At 51.2% G+C, this 27130-nt stretch overlaps 1 protein-coding gene across 3 annotated transcripts; it reads left to right on the top strand.

Moving 5' to 3' along the window:
* Positions 1 to 72: 72 nt before the first annotated feature.
* PRKD2 (protein kinase D2) lies at positions 73 to 27130 on the top strand. Of its 3 annotated transcripts, none has more exons than XM_081273430.1 (19): positions 73 to 224; positions 669 to 1073; positions 3318 to 3456; positions 8075 to 8206; positions 9012 to 9166; positions 9271 to 9493; positions 10934 to 11011; positions 11091 to 11244; positions 12571 to 12688; positions 13348 to 13425; positions 14725 to 14983; positions 16717 to 16769; positions 16883 to 16955; positions 17398 to 17504; positions 18457 to 18618; positions 22847 to 22945; positions 24527 to 24794; positions 26395 to 26480; positions 26784 to 27130. In XM_081273430.1, the coding sequence occupies exons 2-19, from the start codon at positions 834 to 836 to the stop codon at positions 26994 to 26996; spliced, it is 2637 nt and encodes an 878-aa protein (XP_081129556.1). In that variant the 5' UTR covers positions 73 to 224; positions 669 to 833; the 3' UTR covers positions 26997 to 27130. The 3 variants fall into 3 exon arrangements, with proteins under 3 accessions (XP_081129556.1, XP_081129557.1, XP_081129558.1); XM_081273431.1 differs by lacking the exon at positions 73 to 224 and adding an exon at positions 258 to 397; XM_081273432.1 differs by lacking the exon at positions 73 to 224 and adding an exon at positions 3590 to 3674 and having other exon boundaries at positions 933 to 1073.

The following is a 27130-nucleotide window of genomic DNA, read 5'->3' on the forward strand; positions in this document are numbered from 1 at the left end:
CGCCCCCAACTCCAAGGCACCGGGCCCGCCCTCCCCTTCCGTCCCCGGCCCCTCGGAAGGTCCCGCCCCTCCATGACGTCACCGAGGCCCGCGCCGATTGGCGGTCGGCACCGTCGCTCGGGACACTTCCTCCTGGGCCGCAGCTGCCGACTTAAACTTGGAGGGGGAAAAGAGCCACCCACGGCGTGCGACCCTCCCTTGCCCCCATCCCCACCCCGCCTCCGGTAACGCCCCCTCCCCTGTGTCCCCCGGCCGAACTTTGTTCTAACTTCCGCGACCTGTGAGCTTCCCTCCTTTCTACCCCGGCCCTGGGGGACCCCTTCTGTCCATCCTTGGGTCCAGCGGACCACTGGGATCCCCTCGACCCCCCGCTCGGACTCCTGCCCTCTACTCCCAGGTGGTGAACCCCTCAGGTTCCTTCTCAGGTTCTCTTCCTAGAGCCCCTGGAACCCGGGATCCCCCGCTCCCCGAACTCCTCTCTTCAAGGGGCCTTTGGAATCGCCGTGCCTCTTGATCCCTGTAACCCTGACCTACTAGATGTTCCTTTCTGATTGCTTACAATCTCTTGTTCGCTTGGTCCCCAAACCACTATTTCTCTGTTTCTGATCTTCGTGATCCCTCGATTTCTCGTGTGTGGTCCACCGGAGTCCTTTTCTCTCGTTTCCCAGGATCCTGTCATCCTCGTCTGTCGCTCTCAACCTGCCCGCGTTCTCGGCTCCATCCCTGCGCTCCTACCACAGCTCACGAGATCCGTCGGATCCAGGGCCCGGGTTCCCAGGGCTCTCCAGCCGGATCCCGGGTGGGCGCCGGGCTGGGGGTCCGGGCCAGCCCTCATGGCCGCCGCCCCCTCCCATCCCGCCGGGCTCCCGGGTTCTCCCGGGCCGGGTTCTCCTCCACCCCCCGGCGGCTTGGATCTGCAGTCGCCACAACCTCTGCTGGCCCAGGCTCCCGCCCCGGGCTCCGGGGTCTCCTTCCACATCCAAATCGGTCTGACCCGCGAGTTCGTATTGCTGCCCGCCGCCTCAGAGTTGGCCCATGTGAAGCAGCTGGCCTGTTCCATCGTGGACCAAAAGGTGAGGGTTTGGGGCTCCCTCTCCTGCTTGTGAAGAGACGCCAGGAGTGGGATACTGTGGCAGAGGCCGCTGGGGCCTGGCCTGCCTCAGGGAGAGTGAGGGGACTTGGGCAACTTGAGGGGTAGACATTGGCTCAACATTGAGTTCTCACCCCAACGTTCCAAGGAGGCCCAGAGCAGGGGTGGGTTGCCACAGAGATGGCCCCAAATTGAATCCTTGAATGTTCTTGTTTTCTGCAGTCAGCAGGGAGGAAGCGGGGGTGCCAGCCAGTTGTAGAGTGGGGAGAAAGAGGCAGGTTGGGGAACAGAATGGAGGGACCTCCCCATCCAGGCCCATCCCGGGCCTCCCATTTGGTGGAAACAGTAGAAATTGAAGCCAGGCTGGTGATGGTGATCAGGTGACATGTGTGGGTATGCTTTGTGCATAAACTGTCAGGGGCAAGTGAGGTCTTAGGGCCCAATTCTTGCCCTCCCCTGGACCTGAGATGGCGTGGAGGAGCAGGCACCCCTTATGCACCCCCAGAGGCTCTGGGGACCCTAGCACTTCTCCAGATCACACTGCCCCCACCCTACCCTCAGCCCCCTGGGGCACTGGCCCAGGGATCCTGGCAAGAGGGAACCCAGTAGAACTGGATAACTGAATCCTAGATTGTTAAAAGAACAGTGGGTTTTCATGTTCAATACCAGGCTGTAAAAATGTTAGATTTGTAATTCAAGTAGTTGGAATATGTGTCCTAAGTAGTTGAACTCTTCTGACATTAAAGTGTTCAAATATTAGAATCCTAAGTTATTGAAATACTAAAACTTTAGAATTTTTGATTCCTGAGTTGTAGGAACCCTAGAATGTTAAAATGTGAGGATTTTGGAATGCTGAGTTGTTGAAATCTTTGATGCTAAGATAGTCAAGTATTAGAATCCTAGCCAGGTGTGGAAGTCCATGCCTGTAATCCTAGCAACACAGGATACCCAGGCAGGAGGACTGTAAACTCAAGTTCAGTCTCATCAAATAGTGGAAGTTGTTTCTAAACAACTTAGAAAGACTATCTAAAAATAAAAAATAAAAAGGGCTGGGGATGTAGCTCAGTGATAAGCATCCCTGGGTTCAATCCCCAATACAAAAAAGAAAAAAAATTAGAATACTAGTTTGTAAGACTCCTAGAACATAGTGATATTAGACTACTGCTGACCTAAGTTATTGGAATCCTAAAACATATAATGTTGGAATCTAGAGTATATGAATCTATAATGTGAGCATACTGGAATCCCAAAATATCCAAATTCCAGAATTTTCTCAGACCCCTGGAAATGAATCCCTTGGGCTTCAGAGAAACATCAGGAAGTAGGCCAACTCCCTTATTTAACAGACAAGAAAGCTGAAGTTTAGGTTTAGTTTGGTCAGGTGGTCAGGGCCAGAGTGATCCCGGTTCTCTGTGAAGGGAGAATGGACAGGGTTTTGCCTACCAAACCCCCAAATCTAGCAGGCCCAGCTTCCACCCCCCAACTCAGCCTGCCCCATGGGAAGCCAGGCTGGGACAGAGACAGATATTCCCCTGGGTGAAATCCTTTGTCCAACAGCTCAAATCCGCAGCCCTCCGCCTCTCCCCAGTTTTATTTCTCTTCCCTCGGGGTCCAGGTGTGGTGGGGCCTCTTCCTTCCTTCTCGATGCCCCACCTGGGCAGTTTCACTTTCTGTTCTACCAGGTTTCATTTCCGGCCCCCCCCTTCAAGGTGGGGACTGGACACCTGGGTCCTTTGAGCCTGGGGTGAGAGGCACCCTGTACCTCCAGGACCCTGGATCCCTAGCCCACCTCCCCACCCACTTCCACAACTTCTAGATCCCCTCCCCCAGCGCGCTGTGCTCCAGGGCTGGGCCTGGAGCCAGGTAACAGGGACAATAGATCCAGGAAGGAAGCTGGGATGGGGGGTGGGTGGCGGATAGAGGAGGGGGTGCTCATTCAGCCCCCCCCCCCTCCAGCTCTGGAAAATTCTAGGTGTCCACGATCCCGGAGCCATTAACCCTCCCACCCGCTGGCCAGTCCAGCCACCAGACAACCTCCCAGTGCCCCCGCCCAGCACACCTGGGGCCCTGGCATCCTGCCCGGCTCCAGCTGGGTTGGGAGGGGTCAGGCAGGAAGCCGGGGGCTGCGGGGTCTCAGTTTCCGGGGAAAACCGCCAGCCCCGCTCCAGGACGGCTCTGTAGGCAGCTCTGAGCTTTTCCGTCTCCGCCTCCCTCTCCCGCCCCTCAGTTCCCGGAGTGTGGCTTCTACGGCCTTTACGACAAGATCCTGCTCTTCAAACATGACCCCACGTCCGCCAACCTCTTGCAACTGGTGCGCTCTGCCGGAGACATCCAGGAGGGCGACCTGGTGGAGGTGGTACTGTCCGGTGAGAGGCAGTGGCCAGCCTAGGGGCGGGGCCTAGGACGGGGGCGGGGCATCTGGAGGAGGCGGGTGTGAGAGGGCGTTGGACTCAGGGGCTTTTTTTTTTTTTTTTTTTTTGCCGTGCTGGGAATCACCAGGAAAGCCTACCACCGCGCCACACCCCCAGCCCCAGAAATGTGCTTTTTAAAGCAGGAGCCAGTGGTTCTTTTCTTGCTGCTGCAGGTTAGAATCACCCGGGGGGCTTCTGCAACCTGCCTCTCCCAACTAGATAGATGTGTTGAGTTCCCCCAGCTCTGATAGTGAACCATCCACCAACATGGGCGACTCCCGAACAATGCTGAGACAGCTACTAGCACTGTGTGACTGCATTTATGAAGCACAAAGGCAGACAGATGAAAGCCCGGCTCGGTCACCTGGAGCCATGCGGGAGGCTGAGGCAGGAGGACTCAAATTCAAGGCCAGCCCGAACAACTTGGCAGGATCGTCTCAAAATTAAATTAAATTAAATAAAAAGGGCTGGGAATGTGGTGCTGTGGTACCGCACGCCTGGATTCAATCCCCAGTACTGCTCCGGTGGCCACTACAGAGATGTAATAACCCTGGTGTTAGAATTCAGGAGAGTGCAGTCTAAGGGACCAGGGGGTCTAAGGGACTTTTGGGAAACTGATTTATATCAGTCAGGATGCTGGTCACATGGTTTGTACCGTGTGAAAATTCGGATATGTGCCATTTCCTGAACATATGTTATACTTGTTACTCTTGACTATGAAGTTGAAAATATTCTGATGCTTGTGAAATTCTCAGTGAAGTCATAGTCTTTTCAAGGTGAATTGAGACCTGGTCATCTGTATTTTTAAAAAATCTCCAGGTGATTCTGATGTACAGCCAGAATTTAATTCACTTGCCATACTCATTTTATGGGTGGGCAAGTTCTCTGTGGCTTGACAAGTCCTTCCCAAGAGGGGGTTGTCTAAAGCTGGGTGTGGTAGCTGGCACAGGCCTCTAATCCCAAAGACTCAGGAGGCTGAGGCAGAAGGATCACAAGTTCAAGGCCAGCCTCAGCAATTTAGCAAGGTCCTAAGCAACTCAGTGAGATCTTGTCTCAAAATAAGAAAGGGCTGAGGATGTGGCTCAGTTGTTAAGCACCCCTGGGTTCAATCTCCAGTATCCCCCCCAAAAAAAGAATGAGGTGTCTGCTTACTGTCATGTTCAGTAAAATGTGTTAAATGGATGAGTAACAATTAGAAGTTTGCATTTACACATTTGGTGAACTCATTCAGGCTTCAAATGTCCTCCTGTAAGCTGGTAGCTCTTCAATATTTATCTTCACCTCCATCTCTCTAAGCCCAAATGCTGCTTATGTATTTGTCCCCTTGACAGTTTTACTTGGCATCTAATACACATCTCAGATATGGCCTGTAAGGAACAGAATTGTTGTTTTGTTTTGTTTTTGTTTTGCTGTGGATGGAACCCAGACCCTGGAACCTGCTGGGCAATTGCTCTACCACTAGAGGAGCCCCATCCCCAGTCTAGACAGAACTCTTGCTTTCCCTCTTCTAAGCCTACTCTTCTATACTCTTCTCCACCTTTTTTAAAGTTTTTAATTTTAGTTGTAGAGCGACAAATACAGTTATTTTGTTTATTTAGTTTTATGTGGTGCTGAGGATTGAACCCAAGACTCACACGTGAGAGGCAGGTGCTCTACTGCTGATCTGTAACCCCAGCCCCTGGTCTTCTCCATCTTGATGAAGGACATCACCATTTAGCCAGGTGCCAAGGCCTGAAACCTTCGGGCATCCTGGATCCCTCTTTTTCTCTCACCTGTTCCTGCCATCCGTCAGCTAACCTAATGGTGCAGTCTCTAACAGACAGCCTGAACCTGCCCCTTACCACCCCCGCTGGTCCTAGCTACTATCACATCCAGCCTGAACTACTATTGTAGCACCTAAGTCAGATCATGATGCTCCACAGCTCAGAATCCTCCCATGTCTCCCCAGTATCCTTAGAATAAAATGTAAACTCCTCTGCATGGCTCAGGACCACCTGTGATCTAGCTTCTCCCAGTCCTCTGAATTAATCTTTTTGTTTTGTTTTGGCAGTCCCAAGGATTGAACTTGGGGTACTCAACCACTGAGCTACATCTCCAGCCCTTTTTATTTATTTATTTAGAAAGTGATTTCTTTTTTTAAAAAATGCTTTTATTTTACTTATTTATTTTTATGTGGTGCTGAGGATTGAACCCAGGGCCTTGCACATGCTAGGTGAGCATTCTACTGCTGAGCAACAACCTCAAACCCCCCTTTTTATTTTTATCTGAGCTAGGGTCTTGCTAAATTGCCCAGGCTGGCCTTGAACTTTCAATTCTCCTGCTTCATCCTCCCAAGTAGCTGGGATTACAGGTGTGCACCACCATACCTGGCCCCTGATTCATCTCAGCACTGTCCTCCATACTTTCACAGTCCTAATCATGTTTTCCTGTCTTCTGTCCCTTCCACAGACTTCCTTTTTTTTTAAAGCATTTCTCTTTATATATATATATATATATATATATATATATATATATATATATATATATATTTAGTTTTTAGTTTTTTTATATTGTGGACACAATATCTTTATTTTACATTTATGTGGTGCTGAGGTTTGAACCCAGGGCCTCATGCATGCTAGGCGAGTGCTCTACCACTGAGCCACCATCCCAGCCCATCCTTCTTACCTCAGGGCCTTTGCAGTTGTGTTCTCTGTTCCCTGATCTTTTTATAGCTAGCTCCTTTTTATTATTTGGATCTTAGTTTAAATGTCATTTCCTCATGGTAACCTGACTGTCCTTCAGGGTTAGAAGCTTCTTGGTAACATTTGATGTTACTATAGTGATGGGGTCTCACTATGTTGCCCAGGCAGGCTCCACACTTCTGATTTATTTAGAGCAGTAAGCATTTTCTGAAATTTCCTTATTTATTTACATGATTATGTTTCTTGTCTGTCTCCCCAAAAGAAAGTCAGTGCCCTGAGAGCACAGTATACTATCTTGTCCATGTCGTTCACCTGAGGGCGTAGATAATCCTTGGCACACAGAAGAGTCCCTTTCTGTTGCATAAGAGCAAGAAAAATAGATTTATATTGGAGTGAAATTTTGCAGAAAAGAAAAGAATAAGACTTTGTCCAAGGATGTAACTCTTAAAATAAGAGCTTGGTGTAGGAAGGTAGCTCAGTCTAGTGCTCTTACCTCGAATGTGCAAGGCTCTGCCTGAGGGTGGGTAATCAAATCAAGTAAGAACTAACAATTACTGAGCACCTTCTCTCTGCTGGCATTGTTTTAAGGCCTTTTCACTTGTTAATTCATTTAAATCTTAAAGAAGCTTTGAGGAGATAATGGCTAGATGCTGAGCCTGCTTTCCTAGATACCTGCTTGGCCCAGTCTTGCCTTGATGTCATCAAGAGGCCTTCCTCAGCTGCCTATTTAAAATCCTACCTCTTGCACCTTTCTTATCTCTTGTCTTGGCTTCTTTACTTGTGGGCATTTATTAACTTCAAGCCTGTTTTTTATTGTTTAAGAGATGGGGGTCTCACTATGTTGCCCAGGCAGGCCCTACACTACTGGGCCCAAGAGATCCTCCTGCCTCAGCCTCCTGGGTAGCTAGGACTCTAGGCATGCTCCACTGTACCTGGTTAATATGTATTTTATTGCTTAAAAATTTCAGTCCCCTCTCTGAGGTGGGCATGAATTTCTTTTTTTACTTTAATATTTATTTTTTTAGTTGTAGTTGAACACAATACCTTTATTTTATTTATTTATTTGTATGTGGTGTTGAGGATCGAACCCAGGGCCTGACGAATGCTAAGGTGAGCGCTCTACCACTGAGCCACAACCCCAGCCCCTGGTTTTCCTTTTTAAAGATGAGAAAACTAAGGCAGTTTTCTTTTTCCCTCTTGGTCTCAGACCCTACCCCAGATCAGCTAGATGAGAAACTGAGGTTGCCCTAGGTATCTGTCTTTTTGTTTGATTGGTATTTTTGATTTTTAATTTTTTTAAGGTACCCTTTTTATTTTGAGACAGGATCTTGTTACATTGCTGAGGCTGGCTTTGAATTTGCAATCCTCCTGCCTCAACCTCCACAGTCGCTTCCTATAGGCATGTGTCACCATGACTGCTTAATTTAAATTTTTAAAATTGTGATAAAATATACATAAAATTTACTTTTTGGAGGGAGATGGGTGATAACTGGTATTGAACTTTGGGTCTGGCACATGCTAGCAAGCACTATACTACTGAGCTACATCCCTGGCCTCCCAAATTTACCATTTTAACCCTTTTAAGGGTACAGTTCAGTAGTGTTAAGTACATTCACGCTATGGAGTAACTAGTCTCCAGAACTATTTCATCTTGCCAAAATGAAGCTGTCCACACACTAAACAGTTCCCCATGTCCCCTCGCAGCCCCTGTTGTAGATATGTAGGTATTTTGTCCCGTAATGGGGCAGAACATAAGAAATGGAGGGCGGGAGGCGGGGAGGGAGGGACAAACCTTGTCACCGAGAGGCCTACGGGGAACCTGGGAATGTGAGGCGGGCACAGCTGCGGCATGCCCTGGCTCTAGCCCGGCCCCTCCTTGCCGCCTGCAGCCTCTGCCACCTTTGAGGACTTCCAGATCCGCCCGCACGCCCTCACGGTGCACTCCTACCGAGCGCCGGCCTTCTGCGACCACTGCGGCGAGATGCTCTTCGGCCTGGTGCGGCAGGGCCTTAAGTGCGACGGTGAGAGGCGCGGGGCGGGGCGGGGCCCTGGGTGGGCGGGGCCTACGAGGTGGGACTCGGAGGGCGAGGCCGTGGGGTAGAGCTTGAGAGGAGGGGCGGGGCTGAAGGCGGGGCCTGGAGGTGGGGTCTCAGAGCAAGGAGTACCCGCCCCCGGAGAGAGCTGGAGGGGAAAGTCCTGGGCTGTGGGCAGAGGGCACTGCCGCTTGTATCATTCCAGCCTGAAGCAGGGAAACAGATCCAGTAGGAGATAATATTAAGAGATTTGTCTGAAAAAATCGGCTTACAGGATTGTGGGGCTGGCTGTGCCTATCGGAATCCTCAGCGCACCCTGTCCGGGAGGGCGGGCGGGAACTGTCCACAGGGAGAAGTCCTGGGTTCCGGAAGTCTCAGCTCTGTTCTTGAACTCTTTCCATTGACTGAATCAGGACCATCAATCAAATAGGCCAATCTATCTCAGTACTGTCAACTCTGTAGACTTCACCCCATCTACAAATACCTTCGTGGGAGCACCTAGAGTAGTGCTGGAGTAACGGGGGACAGTAGCTTAGCCAAGCCAAGTTGACTGAGCTGACCCCCAAGCCCACTCCACCTGACCTAATTTGCTAGGACTGCTGTAACAGAAGAGCACAGGCTGGGTGGCTTAAATGACAGGGGGCTTAGGGGAGTAATGTCTTTTGGAGAAGGTTGGGCGGTGTGGGGGAGGGCGGGGCAGGGTGCGGGGGTGGTGGAGGACTAAAGCCTCTTAAAGGGGTGACAGGCGGAGGGGGAGCCGGCTCTGTCTCTGACCGTCTGGCGCCCCCCGCAGGCTGCGGGTTGAACTACCACAAGCGCTGCGCCTTCAGCATCCCCAACAACTGCAGTGGGGCCCGCAAGCGGCGCCTCTCGTCCACATCTCTGGCCAGTGGCCATTCAGTGCGCCTCGGCAGTTCCGAGTCCCTGCCCTGCACCGCTGAGGAGCTGGTGAGGGAGTAGGGAACGGGGAGGGTTGGGGGCTGGGGGCTGGGAGGACTAGGGGTATGGGAGCCACGCACTGATGTGGCCTTCCTACTTCGGCCGACCTGTAGAGCCGTAGCACCACAGAACTCCTGCCTCGACGCCCACCCTCGTCCTCCTCCTCTTCTTCTGCCTCATTCTACACTGGCCGCCCCATTGAGCTGGATAAAATGCTGCTCTCCAAGGTCAAGGTGCCTCACACCTTCCTCATCCACAGCTACACACGGCCCACTGTTTGCCAAGCCTGCAAGAAACTTCTCAAGGGCCTCTTTCGCCAGGGTCTGCAGTGCAAAGGTTAGCTGGGCCCCAGCTGGGAGGAGCCAGGGCCTGGACCTCCCGCAGTCCCCAGTCTAAGTTGTGGGGCAGAAGAATCTCATCTGATCCTTTGATCAGCACAGGGCCTGAGAAGGGGTGTGCCCTGAATCCTGGAATTCTGGAAGTTTGGGGATTCTGGAATCCTAGAACCTTGGAAATCTAGATACATAACACATTTGGCATTGAATTCCCAGACTAATGAACTTGAGAATTCTAGAATCAGAGAAGCTAGAAATAAGATTCAGGAATTTTAAAATCAGAATTTAGCTAAAATAACCACAGAACTTTAGGCCTTAAGTCTTAGAATGGCTAAGTTATAGATCTTTCAGAATATTAGGATTTTAGAATCATGGGATTTGAATAATAGAAACCTGGAAGAATTATGTTTGAGAGTCTCAGAAGTCTAGAATCATGTAACCTTGGAAGCATTAAATCTTAGAATTTTAGAAATCTAGATGCTAGAATTTTGAATCATTGAATTCCAGAATCTTAGATGTACAGAACCTCAAAATCATCAGATTATGAAGGCGCAGAAGTCTAGAACTGAAGTATTACCAAATTTTAGAGTTTAAATATGTAGAATTCTAATCACTTGGACTTTAAGAAGTTTTAGAAGTCTAGATTCATAGATTTGTAGCATTCTAGAAAGTTGGATGCCAAACTCTGGAGCTTTGCAAATCCAGAATCACCCACTAAAAACTGGGATTTCAGTAAACTCTAGAATCTTTAATATATAATGTTCTAGAATCTGGAATCCTCAAACTCAAAGCAGTGGTTCTCCACCATGGGCAATTTTGTCCTCAGGGGATGCTTGGCAATGGAGACATTTTCATACCAGGATCATGCCAATGTCTTTCAGTGGGTGTAGATCAGGGAGGCTGCTAAATATCCTGTACTGGGCTGGGGTTGTGGCTCAGTGGCAGAGCGCTTGCCTCACACACGTGAGGCACTGGATTCAATCCTCAGCACCACATAAAAATAAATAAAGAAAGTAAAGATATTGTGCCCATAAATAACTTTAAAAAAATATCCTGTACTGCACAGAACAGATCTACACAAAAAATGAATTACCCAGCCCAAAATGTTAATAGTGCCAAAGATCGAGAAACTCATCCCTGCCTGCAAGAATTCAAAGCTCAGAGTCATAGGATGTTAGAGTCCACCACATCCTAGGATTTTAGGAGTCTAAGTTAATGGAAACCTATAACTGTAGCCCCTTGGATCCGTAGTCTTAGGGCTTTTGTGTCTCCCCCTTAATCCAGTCTCCCCATTGTTGGGGAAGCCATGGCTCAAAGCAGGGAATGGCTGGATCCACACAGCAAGGACAGACTCCTCTGAGCCTGGGGGTTGAGTGAAGGTTCAGTCCTAAGGTTCTCTCCTCCCCCTTCTACCTGTCCCTGTTCCCTGTCCTCCTCCCAGACTGCAAGTTTAATTGTCACAAACGCTGTGCTACCCGTGTCCCTAATGACTGTCTGGGGGAGGCGCTCATCAATGGAGGTAAGAGGCTAGGGTCCCTGGGAGGGAAGGGGGCTGGGGCAGGGCTGGGTAGAGCCGGTCTGATGCCCTGTCCTCCCAGATGTGCCAATGGAGGAGGCCACCGATTTCAGCGAGGCTGATAAGAGCTCCCTCATGGACGAGGCCGATGACTCCGGTGTCATCCCTGGCTCCCACTCAGAGAATGCCCTCCATGCCAGCGAGGAGGAGGAAGGCGAGGGAGACAAGGCCCAGAGGTACCCACGGATCCCCCTAGAGGCCCTTCCCCACCGCAAACCTCAAATGTCTCCATCTTCACAATGGGCTGACATCATCTTGATTTAAATTTTCCCAGTTCCTGAGGCAAACTTTTTTTTTTTTTTTGTAGATGGACATAACACCCCTGTTTTATTTACCTTTTTAAGTGGTGCTGAGGATCAAGCCCAGCGCCCCACACATGCTAGGTAAACACTCTACCACTCAGCCCCAGCCCCAGCCCCCTGAGGCACACCTTTTAAAGCACCAAAACTTTAAGGTTAACCTTTTTTCTTGATGGACATTTTTCAAAAGTTTTAATAGAAGTATATTTTAACTTACACTGCTGTTTTGGAACTGGGAATACAGTCACTCAAAAGGTATATAATGAGGGCTGGGGTTGTGGCGTGGTGGTAGAGCACTTGCTTAGCACGTGTGAGGCACTGGGTTCGATTCTCCGCACCACATATAATAAATAAAGATCCATTGACAACTAAACAATATTAAAAAAAAGGTATATAATGAAACCCTTCACATTCTTTGTCTCCCAGCTACCCAGTTTCTCTCTCTGGAGAAAGCCATGGGATCAGTTTCTTGTGGCTCCTTCCAGAAAGTTTGTATTGCATTCTGACAATATGTAGAGTAAGAACATGTGCTGGGTGTGGTAGTGCATACCAGTAATCCCAGCAACACAGGAGCATTGCAAGTTCAAGGCCAGCCTGGGCAACTTAAGAATTTGTTCTCAGACTAAATCCCTCCTAAGAGGATCATTATCCCCATTTCCAGGTTAGAAGATCGAGGCTCAGGGGCCTTGGACAGTGATTATTAAGGGAGAGAAGCTGAGGCTTCCCCCAGAGGACCAGGGCAGCATGAACTCAGGGGAAGCAGCAGGCAGCTTCCACAGGTGCCTCAATAACTCTTTAATGACCTGCTGGGACCCACCTCTAAGCAAAGAGATGTGAATAGAACAGGGAGCACTCCGTTCGCGTGGCCTGGAGACAGCTAGTAAACACGGGAATCCAGAGCACCGAGAGCAGCAACTGCTGCAAAGATAAAGCACTGAGGGACTGGGGACCTGGCCCTGGGGGAACCCACTTGCTTAGCCTGGGCCAGGCCCTGGGTTTGATCCCTGTGCTGCAATAAATAAATAAAGCAACAAGAAGTGATAGTAAAAAAAAAAAAAAAAATCCCCTTCCTCACTGGTAAATCCTGAAAGGTGGCAACACCTCCCTCCAAGTCCCTGACTGTCCAGAGGTGGCCTCAGTGGCACCAGGCAGTATAGCCACTTTCTGCCTGTGCCTTCTCACCCCTTCCTCTACCCTCCACAGCTCCCTGGGCTACATCCCGCTGATGAGGGTGGTGCAGTCGGTGCGACACACGACCCGTAAATCCAGCACCACGCTGCGCGAGGGTTGGGTGGTTCATTACAGCAACAAGGATACGCTGGTGAGGGGGCGGGGCGGGGTTTGGGGTGGGCCGGATAGTCCAGGTGGGCGGAGCTTAAAGCAGAGCCACGGATTTGGGTTGTAAGGGTGGGGCGAGGCCCAGGGCAGGATTTAGAGAAGGGATGGGACCTTGGGGAAAGCAGGAGTTAAGGGCGGGACTACAGCTACAGGGGGTGGGTCGGGTGGTGTTGGGCCTCTTCTCGGTTGGGGGGGTGGGCGGTGATCAAGTGGGAACAGGTGGGGTGAGACCAGAGAGGTTAAGGGAAGGGGCTGCAGTGGCGGGGCCACACAGAAGACAGGCGAGGCGTAGCATGGGGTTGGGGCAGGGAGAGGGGCGGTGGCAGCCAGGCTGGAGGGTGACCTAACCCTAGAAAGGGGCTATGGGCGGGGCTAAGGTGGGTGGAGTCGGAGCTGGGAGGCGCAGGTGGGGCTGGGCCTGGGTTCGGGGGCGGGTGGGTTTTGGTGCAGGTCCAGCTACAATCAGGGTGGGTTAGAGGGAGGATAGAGAACCAGGGGCAAGGTTAGGGCTGGGGCGGGGCCAAGCGGGTTTGGTGGGGAAGGACCGGGTTAAGAGAGGAGCTTGCCTGGAGGAGTGTGCACGAGGAGCTTTAGGTGGCGGGAGCCTGGCGGTCAACGTCACCCTCAACACCTCCCCATCAGAGGAAGCGGCACTACTGGCGCCTGGACTGCAAGTGCATTACGCTCTTCCAGAACAACACGACCAACAGATACTACAAGGTGGGTCTTCCGTCTCCCCGCGCCCCCAGACTCCCTCTGCCCGCATCCTTCCTACTCCTCTCAGTCACTCCACCGAGGTCCAATCTCCTGTCCCCGCCGCCGCAGCTTCCCTGCTTCGTCCCATCATAAGTGCTGCCCATTTGATTCTGGTCCCCCCACTGCCCAGCTGGGCAGCCCAGGGCAAGTTCCTTTTCCTCTCTGTGCGTCTCATTTTTCACCTGTAAAATGTCTCACTGGGCCTCAGGGCTGCTGCCATAATCCACGGAAAGCCAATAGCTTAGGGCCTGGCCTGTGTGAAGCTCCCGGGAACCATCAGCCTGATATTATTACTTTAGAATTTATTTACTTATATTTGTCGTCGTCACCCCCTCCCAAGCCAGAACCGTGTTCCGGCTGCCTCTCCACCTGGTGGTCGAGGTTGTCTCCTAGTGGGTCTTTCTTGTGCCCTGGCCGCCAGTCTTTTCCCACTCAGCAGCCAGAGGAGTCTTTTTTTAAACAGTCCAAGCCTTGGTGGCTCCCGGTGCCCTTACAAGGACGCCCAGGGTCCCCGCAGGCACCTTCCATGGACTGCGCCTCCCCATCCTGCCAGCCTGGCTCGACCCTGCTGTCCTCTCGGTCCCACCACCTGGCTTTCTGCCTACCTGAGCCGTTGGTCTTCTGGCCTCCCTCTTCCTGTCTTCCCTTCTCTTAAAGCTTTTCCCACCCCATGATGCCTTATTTTTCTGCCGTTGGGGATGGCAGAGGTGCTTAACCACTGAGCAACATCCCCAGTCCTTTTTAATTTTTTTTTTTTTTTTAATTTTTGAGAAGGACCTGGCTAAGTTGCTTGGGGCCTCCTTAAGTAGGTGAGGCTGGCTTTGAACCCGAAAGCCTGCCTCAGCCTCCCATGGTGCCTTTCCTCCCACCTACCCTCCACACAGTCACAGGCTGCTCGTCCCCTGTTCAAAGCCCTTCAGAGTCTCCCTAGGGCCTCAGACAAAGTCCAGGCTTCTCTTTGTGGCCCACAAGGCCTTGTATGGCTTCATTTCCTTCATTTATTCATCAAACATTTATTAAACACCTAGTGTGAGCCAGGCGCTGTCCCACATGACCTAGTCACTGGAGCACAGCAGGCCTTTCCTGGGGCCTTTGGATGTGCGGTTCCCACCACTCCCTGACAGCTGGCCTCTTCTGCCAGGAGCCTTTCCTGCCACTTTATGCAAACCAGCCCTGTCCTTGGATGCCAGCTCCTGTGTGCCCCTCTGAGTGGCCCCAGGGCTGCCTGGGGTCCTTACCCGCGCTGGTTCCTTGTCCTGCCAGGAAATTCCGCTGTCAGAAATCCTCACCGTGGAGACTGCCCAGAACTTCAGCCTCGTGCCTCCAGGCACCAACCCACACTGCTTCGAGATTGTCACTGCCAATGCCACCTACTTTGTGGGCGAGACTCCTGGTGGGGCTCCTGGCGGGCCGAGTGGGCAAAGTGCTGAGGCGGCCCGAGGTTGGGAGACAGCCATCCGCCAGGCCCTGATGCCCGTCATCCTCCAGGACGCACCCAGCGCCCCAGGCCACGCACCCCACAGTAAGTCCCCCACCCAGGCCCCCGAGAGGTTGGATCTGGAAGGGCTTGGTAGGACCCCAAGGATGGTAGGCAGTGTCAGGGCTGGGAATGTGACTTCTGGGCCCAGGGGTGAGATGTGTGGCCTCAGGCATATCACCTCCCCTCTTGAGCCTGTGAGAGGTGGCAGTGGCTCCTCATGCATTTCCTAGGGTCTCCTGCTTAGCATGTGCTGGGCCGTGCTTGGGACACGGCGTGACCAGGACAGCCCAGGACCTGCTGTCCCTCCCAGTGGGGCAGAATACCTATCCCCAGGCAGCGATGACACAGTGAAGGCAGGACTGGGGCAGGGGAACCCAGAGGCCAGAGGGGCCCAGAGTGGGTACCTGACTCCATCTGGGTGTCCGCAGGACTTCCTGGAGGAGGCAGAAAGGGCCAGAAGGGGAAAGCAAAGGGGAATCCCTTTGGACATGGCAGAGGGTGGTCACTGTTCCCAAATGACCAGAATGATGCAGAAGGTCAGCTACAGTAATCTGACGTGGACCCCAGAGTGGCATTTGTGCTGAGACTGAAGGATGAGGAGGACTTGGCTGAGTCTGGAGTGACAGAAAGGGCTTTCCTGGCACAAGAACAGCATGTGCAAAGGCCAGGGGGCAGGAGAGCGCTTGCTGAGTGTGAGGTCCAGCGAGGAGGTCAGAGTGCTGGGAGCACACAGCAGCTCAGGGGGGCCGAGCTCAGTAGATGAGGGACTTGACCATGGTTTCTAGGCCAGTTAAGGGGCCTGGGCTTCCCCATGAAGGGCGATTAGGAAGGAGCAGGATGGGGGTACGGAAGTCAGGGTAGAGTCTGGGGGGCAGAGGTTTGGATGAAGGATGGTGAGCAGGGGCTGTGGGGAGGTGAGGGGGAGAGAGGCTTTCAAACAGTAGAAGGATGGGGCTTTGGAAACGTCTGGCTCTAGATTTGTAGTAGGGCAAATTCAGGGGAAGTTGCTGGAATCACTTTGGACTTTCCTCTACCACGCGGCCTGCGCAGTGGTTTCATTAATGAGGTTCTGGCATTAAGTTAGTTAGAAGAGATCGAAATAAAACACACAGACAGTACCTTATTTTATATTGCTAGGTCCGAGACGGCTCACCTCTCTGGTTCCCACCTCTAGCCGCCCAGCAGGGCAGCGAGGATTACTCTGGGCTAGCAGGAGAGAGAGAGAGCGAACACGCCTGGGAGTAGCCTTTTATTTGGGGGGACAAGAGATTCAGGGGAGAATTCCATCCAATGAAGGTTGAGGGGGGGCTGCACTCCAAGGTCAGGGTCAGTGATTGGGTCTCCGGGGTCAGTGGTCACGCACACCCCCACACGGATGGGCTCTCTCATCAGGAAAGGGTCGGGATAGCTCCGACACAGCCAGAGCGCCTCAGGCCCTTAACGGGAGTCACCCAATCACGTGTCAGAATGGCTCCCCACACTTTCCCTCCAAGCCTGTTTTCTTCTCTGTAAAATGGCCTCCCTGGGTAAAATGCTCAGCATGTGGTTTATGACATCACTTTTTCAGCCCCTCAGAGCATCTCAGGTACTCCTCCCAGTGGCCTATTTCCTAGATGAGGAGACTAAGGTTCAGGGGTGGCCAGGTCACAGTCCTATGCAAAGATGCTCTTGATTCTAACTTGGGTGGTCTGGCTCCAGAGGCAGTCTTTGGAGGGATGGCTGAAGGCAATCCTGAGCCTGGGGGTCCTCTTACCTCTGCTCTCCCCTCACCCCAGGACAAGCATCTCTGAGCATCTCTGTGTCCAACAGCCAAATCCAGGAGAATGTGGTAAGATGCCCGCCCACACCTGATGCCTCCCCTCCCCACACAACCTCCCCGTCTCCTGTCTCCAGGACCCCCCATCTCCATTTTCACCTCTGCCCCTCGTCCCCACCCTGCAGGACATCGCCACTGTCTACCAGATCTTCCCAGATGAGGTGCTGGGCTCCGGGCAGTTTGGAGTGGTCTATGGAGGTGAGGAGCTAACCTAGGGGCTGGGCGGGGCCTGTCTTTCTGGGCTCCCTTTCTGATTGGCCACGTGCTCCCCTCCCATTTTGATTGGCCGAGATTCTGGGCGCTCTTTGTTGTAGGCTCCCACTTTCTCAATGGAAAAACTGCCGGGCTTGCCTCCTGCACTCTGATTGGACACGGGGCTCGATGCTTGATTCTCATTGGCTCTAATCTCGTTTCCCCGTATTATTTCCCTCCTTGAAGCTTTTTGCCTTGTTCGTTCCACTTTGCTCCCTCCATCCCTCTGTCACGTCGGGGACCCTTCAGAGCCACCCAGATGGTCTTCCATCACCTTTGCCCAGCTGCCTGGGTCTCCATGGTTAGGGGTGACAGCAGGGGCGGGGCGCCTCCTGCAGGTGTGGGAGGTCCTGTTCCCCCTCTCTCACCTGTCCTTCCTGTACCTCAGGAAAGCACCGGAAGACCGGCAGGGATGTGGCAGTGAAGGTCATTGACAAATTGCGCTTCCCCACCAAGCAGGAGAGCCAGCTGCGGAATGAAGTGGCCATTCTCCAGGTGACCACCGGGGTCTGTGGAACCAGCTGTGCCCTGCCCCAGAAAGGCCTTCCCTTCCTGCTTCTTCCTTTCAAGGGCAACTTGGCCTAGTCAGGGAGGGCTTCCTGGAGGAGGGAACATGTGTGTTTGAGACTGAGGGGGTGAGGTGTCCCGAGCAGAGGGACCAGGCTGTGTAAAGGCCAGGGTGAGGGGGGCATGAGGTCTCCGGAAGGAGGGGGTGGGAGGAGAGGCCAGGGAGGACCGTGGGGCTAGAGCCAGTGGGCTTTCTCCTGAAGGTACTTGGGAGCCATAGGAAGAATTTTTAGGGCTAGAGGTGTAGCCCAGTGGTAGAAGGCTTGCCTAGCATGTGGGAGGCCTTCGGTGCCATCCCCAGGGTCACACACACACACACACACACACACACAAGTAATAACTAACAACAACAACAAAATAGCCAGACACGGTGGTGCACATCTGTAATTCCAGTGACTTGAGGCTGAGGCAGGAGGATCACAAGTTTGAGGCCAGCCTCAGCAACTTAGTGAAACCCTGTCTCAAAATAAACAGCAAAAAGGCCCCTAGGGGAGATGGCTCAGTGATAAAGTGTCCTGGCTCCAATTCCTGGGATCAAATAATAATAACCACAGAAATTTTTAAAGAGGATTTTGAGCAAGGGAAGGTCAGGATCAGGAGTGGAATTTAGGAAACTCTCTAGCCACCATCTGGGGGTGGAAAGGGAGGTGAGGAATCTGGGGCTCAGGGAGGAAGGGACCGAGCAGAACTGGGGTTAGGGCGCAGCGATGTAACAGAAATGAGCACTAAACAAACCCAGAGACACAGACGCAGAGCTCCCTCCATCTGCCCAGCTCCTCTCCCCTCCTCACCAGCGCCACCCGGGGGCGTCCTTCTTGTTTGCCATTTCTGACCCTCTGGGGTCTGAGTTCAAACCCTGTCCCCTCCCCGACCCCCGCAGAGTCTGCGGCACCCCGGGATCGTGAACCTGGAGTGCATGTTCGAGACGCCCGAGAAGGTGTTCGTGGTGATGGAGAAGCTGCACGGGGACATGCTGGAGATGATCCTCTCCAGCGAGAAGGGCCGGCTGCCCGAGCGCCTCACCAAGTTCCTCATCACCCAGGTGAGCGCGCCGGCGCCCCCTGGCGAGGCCCTGCTGCCTGCACCCCGGGCCGGGAGGGCGAGGCCGGGGAGAAGATGAGGCAGGCGCTCTGGTCCCGACTCTCCCGGCCTGGGAAAGTGGGAAAAAAGCCTTTTCTCCCTCTTGTCATTCATTCGATCATTTGTTAAATTCTTGGACAACATGCTGGTCCCATATTGGGCTGTGCTGGGGAAACAGTGGTAAACTGAGATACCTCCAGCCCTAGATGGTGTCACCCAGAGTGGGCAGCGCTGGCACAGGGGAGGTTGATCATGACGATGATAAATTAACGTGGTCACTGACATTTATTGAGCACTCACAGTCAGGCAGCTCTATTACTCATTTAATCTTTAAGAAACTTATGTGGTAGGTGCTATTATGACTATCATTATTACCATTACTCCTCTTTTCTAGTTGAAAAAACTGAGGCTCAGAGATGTCAAGGGTCACAGAGTCACATAGCATCTGTGGCCCAGGGTCACAGAGCATCTGTGCTTTTTAATTAGTCATGTCAAATCAATTTATTTTGCATGCAGATTATGTATGTGAGCATTTTCATTGGTTTTATGTCGTAGCATTGTGTGTTGTTCTACTCTTTACGCTTTTCACTTTAACAGTAGTTGAGTAAACAGTAGTTGATGTAAATCACCAAATTCCCAGCTGATGGCCATGTAGGTTGTTTTAACTTTTGTGTCTTTATAAAGCACATCCTATACACCCATCACAAACATCATTGTCCTCTGGTGGGAGAATTTCTTTCTTTTTCTTTTTGGTAATGGGGTTGAACCCAGTTGGGATTAACCACAAAGCCACATCCCCAGCCCTTTTTACTTTTTATTTTGAGACAGGGTCTCACTAAGTTGCTGAGGTTGACTTTGAACTTGTGATTCTCCTGCCTCAGTCTCCCATGTTACTGGGATTACAAGTGCATGCCCACCTGACTTGGTGGGAGAATTTTGATAGAATACATTTCAAGTAGCAGACTTTTTTAATATTTATTTTTTAGTTGAAGTTGGACACAACACCTTTGTTTTATTTATTTATTTATTTTTTAGAGAGAGAGAGAGAATTTTAATATTTATTTTTTTAGTTTTCAGCAGACACAACATCTTTGTTTGTATGTGGTACTGAGGATCTAACCCAGGGCCTCAAACACGCTAGGCGAGTGCTCTACCGCTGAGCACAACACCAGCCCCATCAAGTAGAAGAATTCTGAGTCTTGAGAAATGTGTGCTGAAAGTTTTTTTTAAAAAAGATGTTCTCTGAAACCTAAAATAACTGGGTTTTATTCTCTAAAATGCTTTTCAATTTTTACTCCCACAAATAGAGTACTATTTTCTTACTTCTTATTGATACTGAATAAAAGTAAATGTTATGTTATGTTACAGGTAGAAAAATATTATTTTTCTAGATTTTTGGGGGGTGGGTACCGGGGATTGAACCCAGGGGCACCTAACCACTGAACCACATCCCTAGTCATTTTTACTTTTTTTTTCTTTTGAGACAGGGCCTCACTCAGTTGCTTACAGACTCTCTAGAATACTGAGGCTGGCTTCGAACCTGCAGTCCTCCCAGAGGTCTCAGTCTCCTGAGCTGCGGGGATTACAGGCATGCACTACCACGCCCAGCCATTTTTCTACATTTTATGGCTTTATTTGGCATTTTTAAAGTTATGGATAAGGTTGAGCATTTTGTCAAGTTGATTGGCTGGTGTTTTTTTCTTTAATGTGCCTATTGCACATTTTTCAGTTGGATTGTTCTTTTGCTTATTGAATTTAAGAGCTCTTTGTATATGAGGGATCTTACATCTTTGTCACTTACCCTGTTTGATTCTTTGATTACAGTATTTGCTTGCCTGTTCATTTTCTTTGTGGCTTTTGTCATAGAGAGTTTTAACTTTTCAGTGTTAAATGTTCCCTATTGTGGTTTCTGGGTTTCACATCCTTCCTAGAAGGGCCTTCCCATCTGGCTGGGACCCACATTATTCTGAGATATCTTTTTTTGTGGGGGGGGCACTGGGGATTGAACCCAGGGGTACTTAACCACTGAGCCACATCCCCACCCATTTTTTTGTATTTTATTTAGAGACAGGGTCTCGCAAGTCCCTTAGGGCCTCGCTAAGTTGCTAAGGCTGGCTTTGAACTTGTGATCCTCCTGCCTCATCCTCCCAAGCCACTGCAATTACAAATGTGCACCAGCCGGCCCACTGAGACATCTCTTGGTTGCAAAGCACCCTGTGCTGTGCTTGCTTTATCCACCCCAGCACCCTCACTCTCTCCTGCAGGGGCCTGTGTTTATCAGGCTGGTTTGTGAGTGGGGAGACTTGAGGTGGGGAGAGGGAACTGAATGCTTTTGGCAATCTAGGAAGTTTCTTTTTCTGGTCTTCCATTCCTTCCTGTCTTTTTTCCTGCTCTTTCCTCTTTCTCTCTCCCTCCCACAGATTTCCGCTCTCTGGGCTCTGGCCTGCTCCACCCCTCAGGCCTGTGCTAAGTTCTTTATGTCATGAACTTATTTAGGCCTCACACCACCTTCTGAGGTAGGTATCAATGTAACTTGTTTCATAGATGAAGAAACTGAGGTTGAGGGCAGTGCCAGGTTTTCTCCCAAGGTCACACAGCTGCGCAGCTGGCTGGCCACGATGGACCTGGGTCTCTCTGGCTGCCATTCTGTCCTGTTCGCCGTGTTCACTGGGAGACAGGTGAACCACCAGGAAATCTGGAGAGGACAAGTACACAGCCATATTTCCATCTCAGTCTCAGATGAGAAATGAGTCTGTGACCACAGCCGTGGCTTTCAATATTGCCTTCGGACAGAGTCACCTAGTGACAGTGTCAGGCTTACATAGTTCTGGGCTTCCAGTATATTTGGCATTTGGTTTGGTTTACACAGAATCGAGACACAATCGTAGGGCCCACAGGTCGGTGGCTGCAAAGCGTAACAATCAGTTTTGTTTTGTTTTAATCAGCTCATCTTGCCATCTTAAACCACTTTAAGGAGCAGATACAGCTTTGAGAGACACATAAATATTTACCAACAGGCCACTGTAAAGATAATAACAAATAATACCAGCAATGATGCAGCAGGGGCCTTAGCTAAGATTTCAGTTGCAAATGGTCAACAGCAAGTTGAAAACATTAAGTTGAAAATACCCAAAATAAACAATTCACACTTTTTTTTGGTACCAGGTTTGAACCCAGATATACTTAACCACTGAGCCACATCCCCAGCCCTTTTTATTTTGTGAGAGGACCTTGCTGACCTGCTGAGGCTGGCTTCCAACTTGTGATCCTCCTGCCTCAACCTCCCAACTTGCTAGTTTTTGGCATGCGCCACCATAACCAGCTTTCATGGAACATCTTAAAATATTTCCTCAAGCATAAAGAGATTTCTAGCCAAGCATGGTGGTGCATATCTGTATTCCCAGAGGATTGCAAGCTCGAGGCCAGCCTCAGCTATTTAGTGAGGCCCTGGCTCATAATTTTTAAAAGGACTGGGGATGTTGCTCAGTGCCCCAGGGTTCAATCTCATGTACCAAAATTAAATGTGTGAGGGGGGATTTCTGCAGCTCTCCTACAGTGCTTTTCTATACCAGGCTCTCTCTCAAGCACTGGACAGACATCCACTCCTTTAAACTTCACAGGAGCCTCTGGGGTGGGTAGTATTATTACCCCCTTTTTACAGATGAGAAACTGAGACCCATCGAGGTGAAGTAACTTGCCCACAGTCTTAAGTCAGTAAATCCAGAAAAACTGCCAGGTCTTCCACCAGGCAGGCGGCTCCAAAGTCTCCTGCCTCTCAAGAGTTACATTTGGTCTATAACCCAGCTCGCAATTCTGTTGTTTGTAGTTTGTGTTGCTTTCTATTGTAGTTTTTTAAAGGGTGAAAATAAAGAAAACTTCCACAATAGAACCTTCTTGGAAGCCCCTGTTCTAGTCGTAGCTGGAGCTGTGTAGGCGTTTACCGCATGTCAGAGGGTCTCAGTTTCCCCCTAGTCCCCCTGCCCCAGCCCACCTTGCTAGAATTCTGGACCCAACTTTTGCTCTCAGGTGTAAAGGACTCTGGGGTTCTGAGGTTCTTTGGTGTTGGTGACGCCACCCCTGGCCTGGGGGAGGGGTCTTCAGGGCACAGAGCAAGGTTTGGGTGGGGTTGGGGGGCCGACTGCCCAGGTGGACTCCGGGACAGGTGCCTTCTCACTGCTCCCTCTCCTCAGATCCTGGTGGCATTGAGACACCTTCACTTCAAGAATATTGTCCACTGTGACTTGAAACCGGAAAACGTGTTGTTGGCATCAGCTGACCCCTTTCCTCAGGTCAGTCATGTTCCCCCCTGATCTGGGGAGGTCCAGTCCATTGGTGGGTGGGGACTTAATAATTAAGATATAGGTGTAGCTGCTGCTGCGGGATCTTGTAACCCAAGAAGACAACGGCTCAGATAAGGCGGATGCAAGCCTTCTGGGGCTGCGAAGGTTCATGGTGTTGGGGGCCAGGCTTCCTGCTGTCTTGTAGCCTCTCTGTTGGTGCTGGCCTCCCTGGCCCAGGATGGCCTCTCATGTCTTCTTGCTAGGAAAAAAGGAGGAAAGGAAAGGTAGAAGAAATGGATGCAGCCCTTTCTTTCAGTAAGGTGGTACTTGGAAGTAGCATCACTTCATCTCATGTCCTATTGGCCAGGACTTGATCACATGGTCATAGCAGGCTGCAAAGGATCCTGGGAAATGTAGTCTTTATTCTGGATAGTCATGTTGTCCACAAAATTCATGATTTTTATGAAGGGAAATAGTTTTTGACAAGTCTCTGGTTAGCAGGTAACAACTCCCTTCTGGGAGGAGCTGGCTTGGGCAGGGTGAGACCATAACAGCTATAACTTATTAAGTACCTACCGTGTGTAAGGGCCTATAGTTATGGGTTTTTATCTGGTCCTTCTACATCCATGTGGAGTTTGTACTTTGTTGTCTGTGTATTGAAGATCCTGTCTGTGGCCAGGGGATGGCCAACTGTGTCAGTATTTGGAGGGGGGTTGCCTCCCCAGGGACATTTAATGTTGTTGGAGACAGTTTTGGTAGTCACAACTGTGGCAGGGGGAGGGTTGCTACTAGCATCTAGGGACACTGCTGAACATCTTACAGTGCATAGGACATTCCTTCACAGTGATGAATTATCTGGCCCTGAATGTCAATAGTGCTGAGCTTGAGAAGCTTGGATTTATAGCAGTGATTTCCACGAGAAACATAAAACAGGCCAGAGATTGAATTTTGCTTTTGTGTGCTTGTGTGGTGCTGGGGACTGAACCCAGGGTTGCTCTACCATGGAGCACACCCTAGCCCTTTATATTTTTACTTTGACACCAGGTCTTGCCAAGTTCTGAGGCTGACCCTGAACTTGAGATCCTCTTGCTTCAGCCTCCCGAGACACTAGATTTACAGGCGTGCATCACTGTGCCCAGCTCATGAGCAGCACTTTAAACACCTGGTCCTGTTGAGTCCCCAGAAAGCCTGAGAAGAGGCTGCTACACTCATCCCCAACTCAGATGACAAAAACTAAGGCCTAGAGCAGTTGGGCCCCTGGCCTAAGAGCCCCGAGGCCTATTCTGTGCTCCAACATGCATTGCGTGTGTTCTTCCATTCGTCCACCCTCTGAGGTGGGGACAGTTGAGATCTCCATGGTGCAGAAGAGATGAGACCCATGATAGGGGCTGGAGGTATAACTTCAGGGAGCATTCATTGAGTGCTGGCTGCATGCTCCTTGAGATGAGGAAACAGAGGGAAAGTCACCTGCCCGGGGTCCCTTGGTTAGTGAGCTGGGTCCAAACCTGTGTTTGACTTTCTTTGAAATACCTTGGCGGGTGGTTGGTGGCTTCATCACTCCTCACAGCCTCCCCCGGTCCTGCTCCACAGGTGAAGCTGTGTGACTTTGGCTTTGCCCGTATCATTGGAGAGAAATCCTTCCGGCGCTCAGTGGTGGGCACACCTGCCTACCTGGCGCCTGAGGTGCTGCTCAACCAGGGCTACAACCGCTCCCTGGATATGTGGTCAGTGGGTGTGATCATGTATGTCAGCCTCAGTGGCACGTTCCCCTTCAACGAGGACGAGGACATCAACGATCAGATCCAGAACGCTGCATTCATGTACCCAGCCAGCCCCTGGAGCCATATCTCAGCTGGAGGTGAGTGCGGTGGGTTAACAGGGAGAGGTGGGGGGTGGGTGTGGCCAAGAAGCCCACCCCCATCTCAAGAGTGGAGATCCTGAGGCTGCTGGTGCAGAGGGGGCTGGACCACAGGAGGGGCCATACTGTGAGTGGTGGAGATGGAAACCAGAGTGCTGGAGACTAGGTTTAGACTAGGTAATGTGGGTTAGAATCTCCGCCAGGCCTTGTGGTGCACAACAGTAATCCTAACAGCTCAGGAGGCTGAGGCAGGAGGATTGGGAGTCCAAGGTCAGCCTCAGCAACTTAGCAAGACCCTACCTCTCAATAAAACATAAGAGGACTGGGTTCAATACCCAGTACAAACAAACAAACAAAACCCACGGAACTCCACAAAAGTGCTTAGATTGATACTGGGAGTCTTGGGGACCAAGTGAGACTTGACTTGGCCTCTCTGGGCTACTGGCGAGGAACTGGACCTGAGGAAGCCAAAAGAATGGGGTGGCCAAGGCAGTCACTGGAGCCTGGAATCTGAGACCAATCGTCTGCAACAAGAGGCGCCAGGTCTCACTGCTCACAGAGTGAGGCCTTGTCCTCCAGGCTTCTCACTGAGGAGAGCTCCTCAGAGGACACCTGACTAACCAACACCCAGCTCTCAACAGTCCTCCTCTCCACTAAGATCGGGCCTCAGCCCCTGCACTCGGCCTGCAGCCGTGACTACGGAATATTTGTTAACATGGTGTTTTCATTTTGCTTTTGTGGATACAGCCAGTGATGGTTGGATTTCTACTAACCAGCGTGATGTGACATTTCCACTTGAAATACATGTTTTTAAATTTAAAAAGTGATTTTTTTTTTTTTTTTTTTTTTTTTTTGGTGCTGAGAATCAAAACCAGTGCCTCACACATGTCAAGCAAGTGCTCTACCACTGAGCCACAAGACCAGCCCCGGTTCACCTTTTAAATTAAAAAAAATAATAATATTTTTGAGACTGGGTCTTCCTAGGTTTCCCAGGCTGGTCTTGAACTCCTAAAGGGTTCTCCTGGGGGAAAACAAAAAAGGATCCTCCTGCCTCGGCCTCCCTGGTAGTGGGGACTAGGGGCATGTGCCACTGCACCCTGCCCCCGTTCACATTTTTAAACATAGGAAAAGGGCTGCAGTGAAAATTCTCTTTCATTCCTTCCTTTTCTGTTCTTTCCAAAGACAATGGCAATGCCATTAGACGCGATGTGATACATGTACTTATATATGACATATATATAATATGTGTCATATACATCATATACGCTTTGTCCTCATAACAGATTTTGGTTATAAATAACTTGAGTTAAAGAAAAATATTAAATGGAGACTAGTGCAGTGAGCCTGTATGTACCTATGTGTGACAAAAATTGTGAAGGAGATGTGGAAACGGGGAACTGAGGTAGAGAATTGGTGAAGCCGTGTAGGAACTAGGAGAGACAATTTTATGATTTAATGAGAAAAAATCAGAAACTCCGCAGGTATGTGATTGGCACAGGTGAGGCTCCTGAGCCGCCTGAGCTAGGCAGGTGGGCTGCTGGCCTGCTGGGAGGGAGGCACCGGTCAGCGGGCAGGACTTGAACTCTGTCCTTCTGCGCAGCCATCGACCTCATCAACAACCTGCTGCAGGTGAAGATGCGCAAGCGCTACAGCGTGGACAAGTCTCTCAGCCACCCCTGGCTACAGGTGCCTTGGGGGCGGGTGGACACCCTGGGGGGTGGGGGTGGGGTCTGAATCACTTATTGGCCGGGCAGGTAGCGGGAGACTAGGTAGGTTTTCCCTGGAGGGGGAACTAGCTAGGCGTCCCATTGGCTGGGCTGGGAGAGGGGGTGGGCTGGATGTCTGTTGGGGGGCAGGTTGCGGAGGGTGGGGTGGCACCCTCCCTGGGTGCAGATGGTACCCCGGAAGGGCAGACCCCGTCGGCGCCGCTCTGGCTCAAACTGGCTGCCCATGGAGTGGCCCAAGCTAAGCCCAGTTCTCCGGGCCCAGGAGTACCAGACGTGGCTGGACCTCCGAGAGCTGGAGGGGAAGATGGGCGAGCGGTACATCACACACGAGAGCGACGACGCGCGCTGGGAGCAGTTTGTGGCCGAGCGCCTGCTGCCTGGCCCTGGGCTACCTGCCGACGCGGAGCTCGGTGGCACCCGTTTGCCACAGGACCACGAGATGCAGGGACTGGCCGAGCGCATCAGTGTCCTCTGAGTGTCCCCGCCTGGTTGTCGCCCTCGGGAGCAGCCTTACATACCATCCCAGGAACAAACTGTTCTAGGGGAAATGGCTTCCTGCCCACACCGATGGGACATGTGCAGGGGGCTGGGGTGGGGAGTTATTCCCAA

Source organism: Spermophilus citellus, assembly GCF_964194105.1.
Source record: "Spermophilus citellus genome assembly, chromosome: 18".
NCBI lineage: Eukaryota > Metazoa > Chordata > Mammalia > Rodentia > Sciuridae > Spermophilus > Spermophilus citellus.

Coding starts and splice junctions, on each gene's coding strand:
- PRKD2 (XM_081273430.1), top strand. CDS start 834: ATGGCCGCCGCCCCCTCCCATCCCGCCGGGCTCCCGGGTTCTCCCGGG. Junction 14,984..16,716: donor CCCAGGCCACGCACCCCACA/GTAAGTCCCCCA, acceptor CCCTCACCCCAG/GACAAGCATCTCTGAGCATC. Junction 17,505..18,456: donor ATGAAGTGGCCATTCTCCAG/GTGACCACCGGG, acceptor CGACCCCCGCAG/AGTCTGCGGCACCCCGGGAT.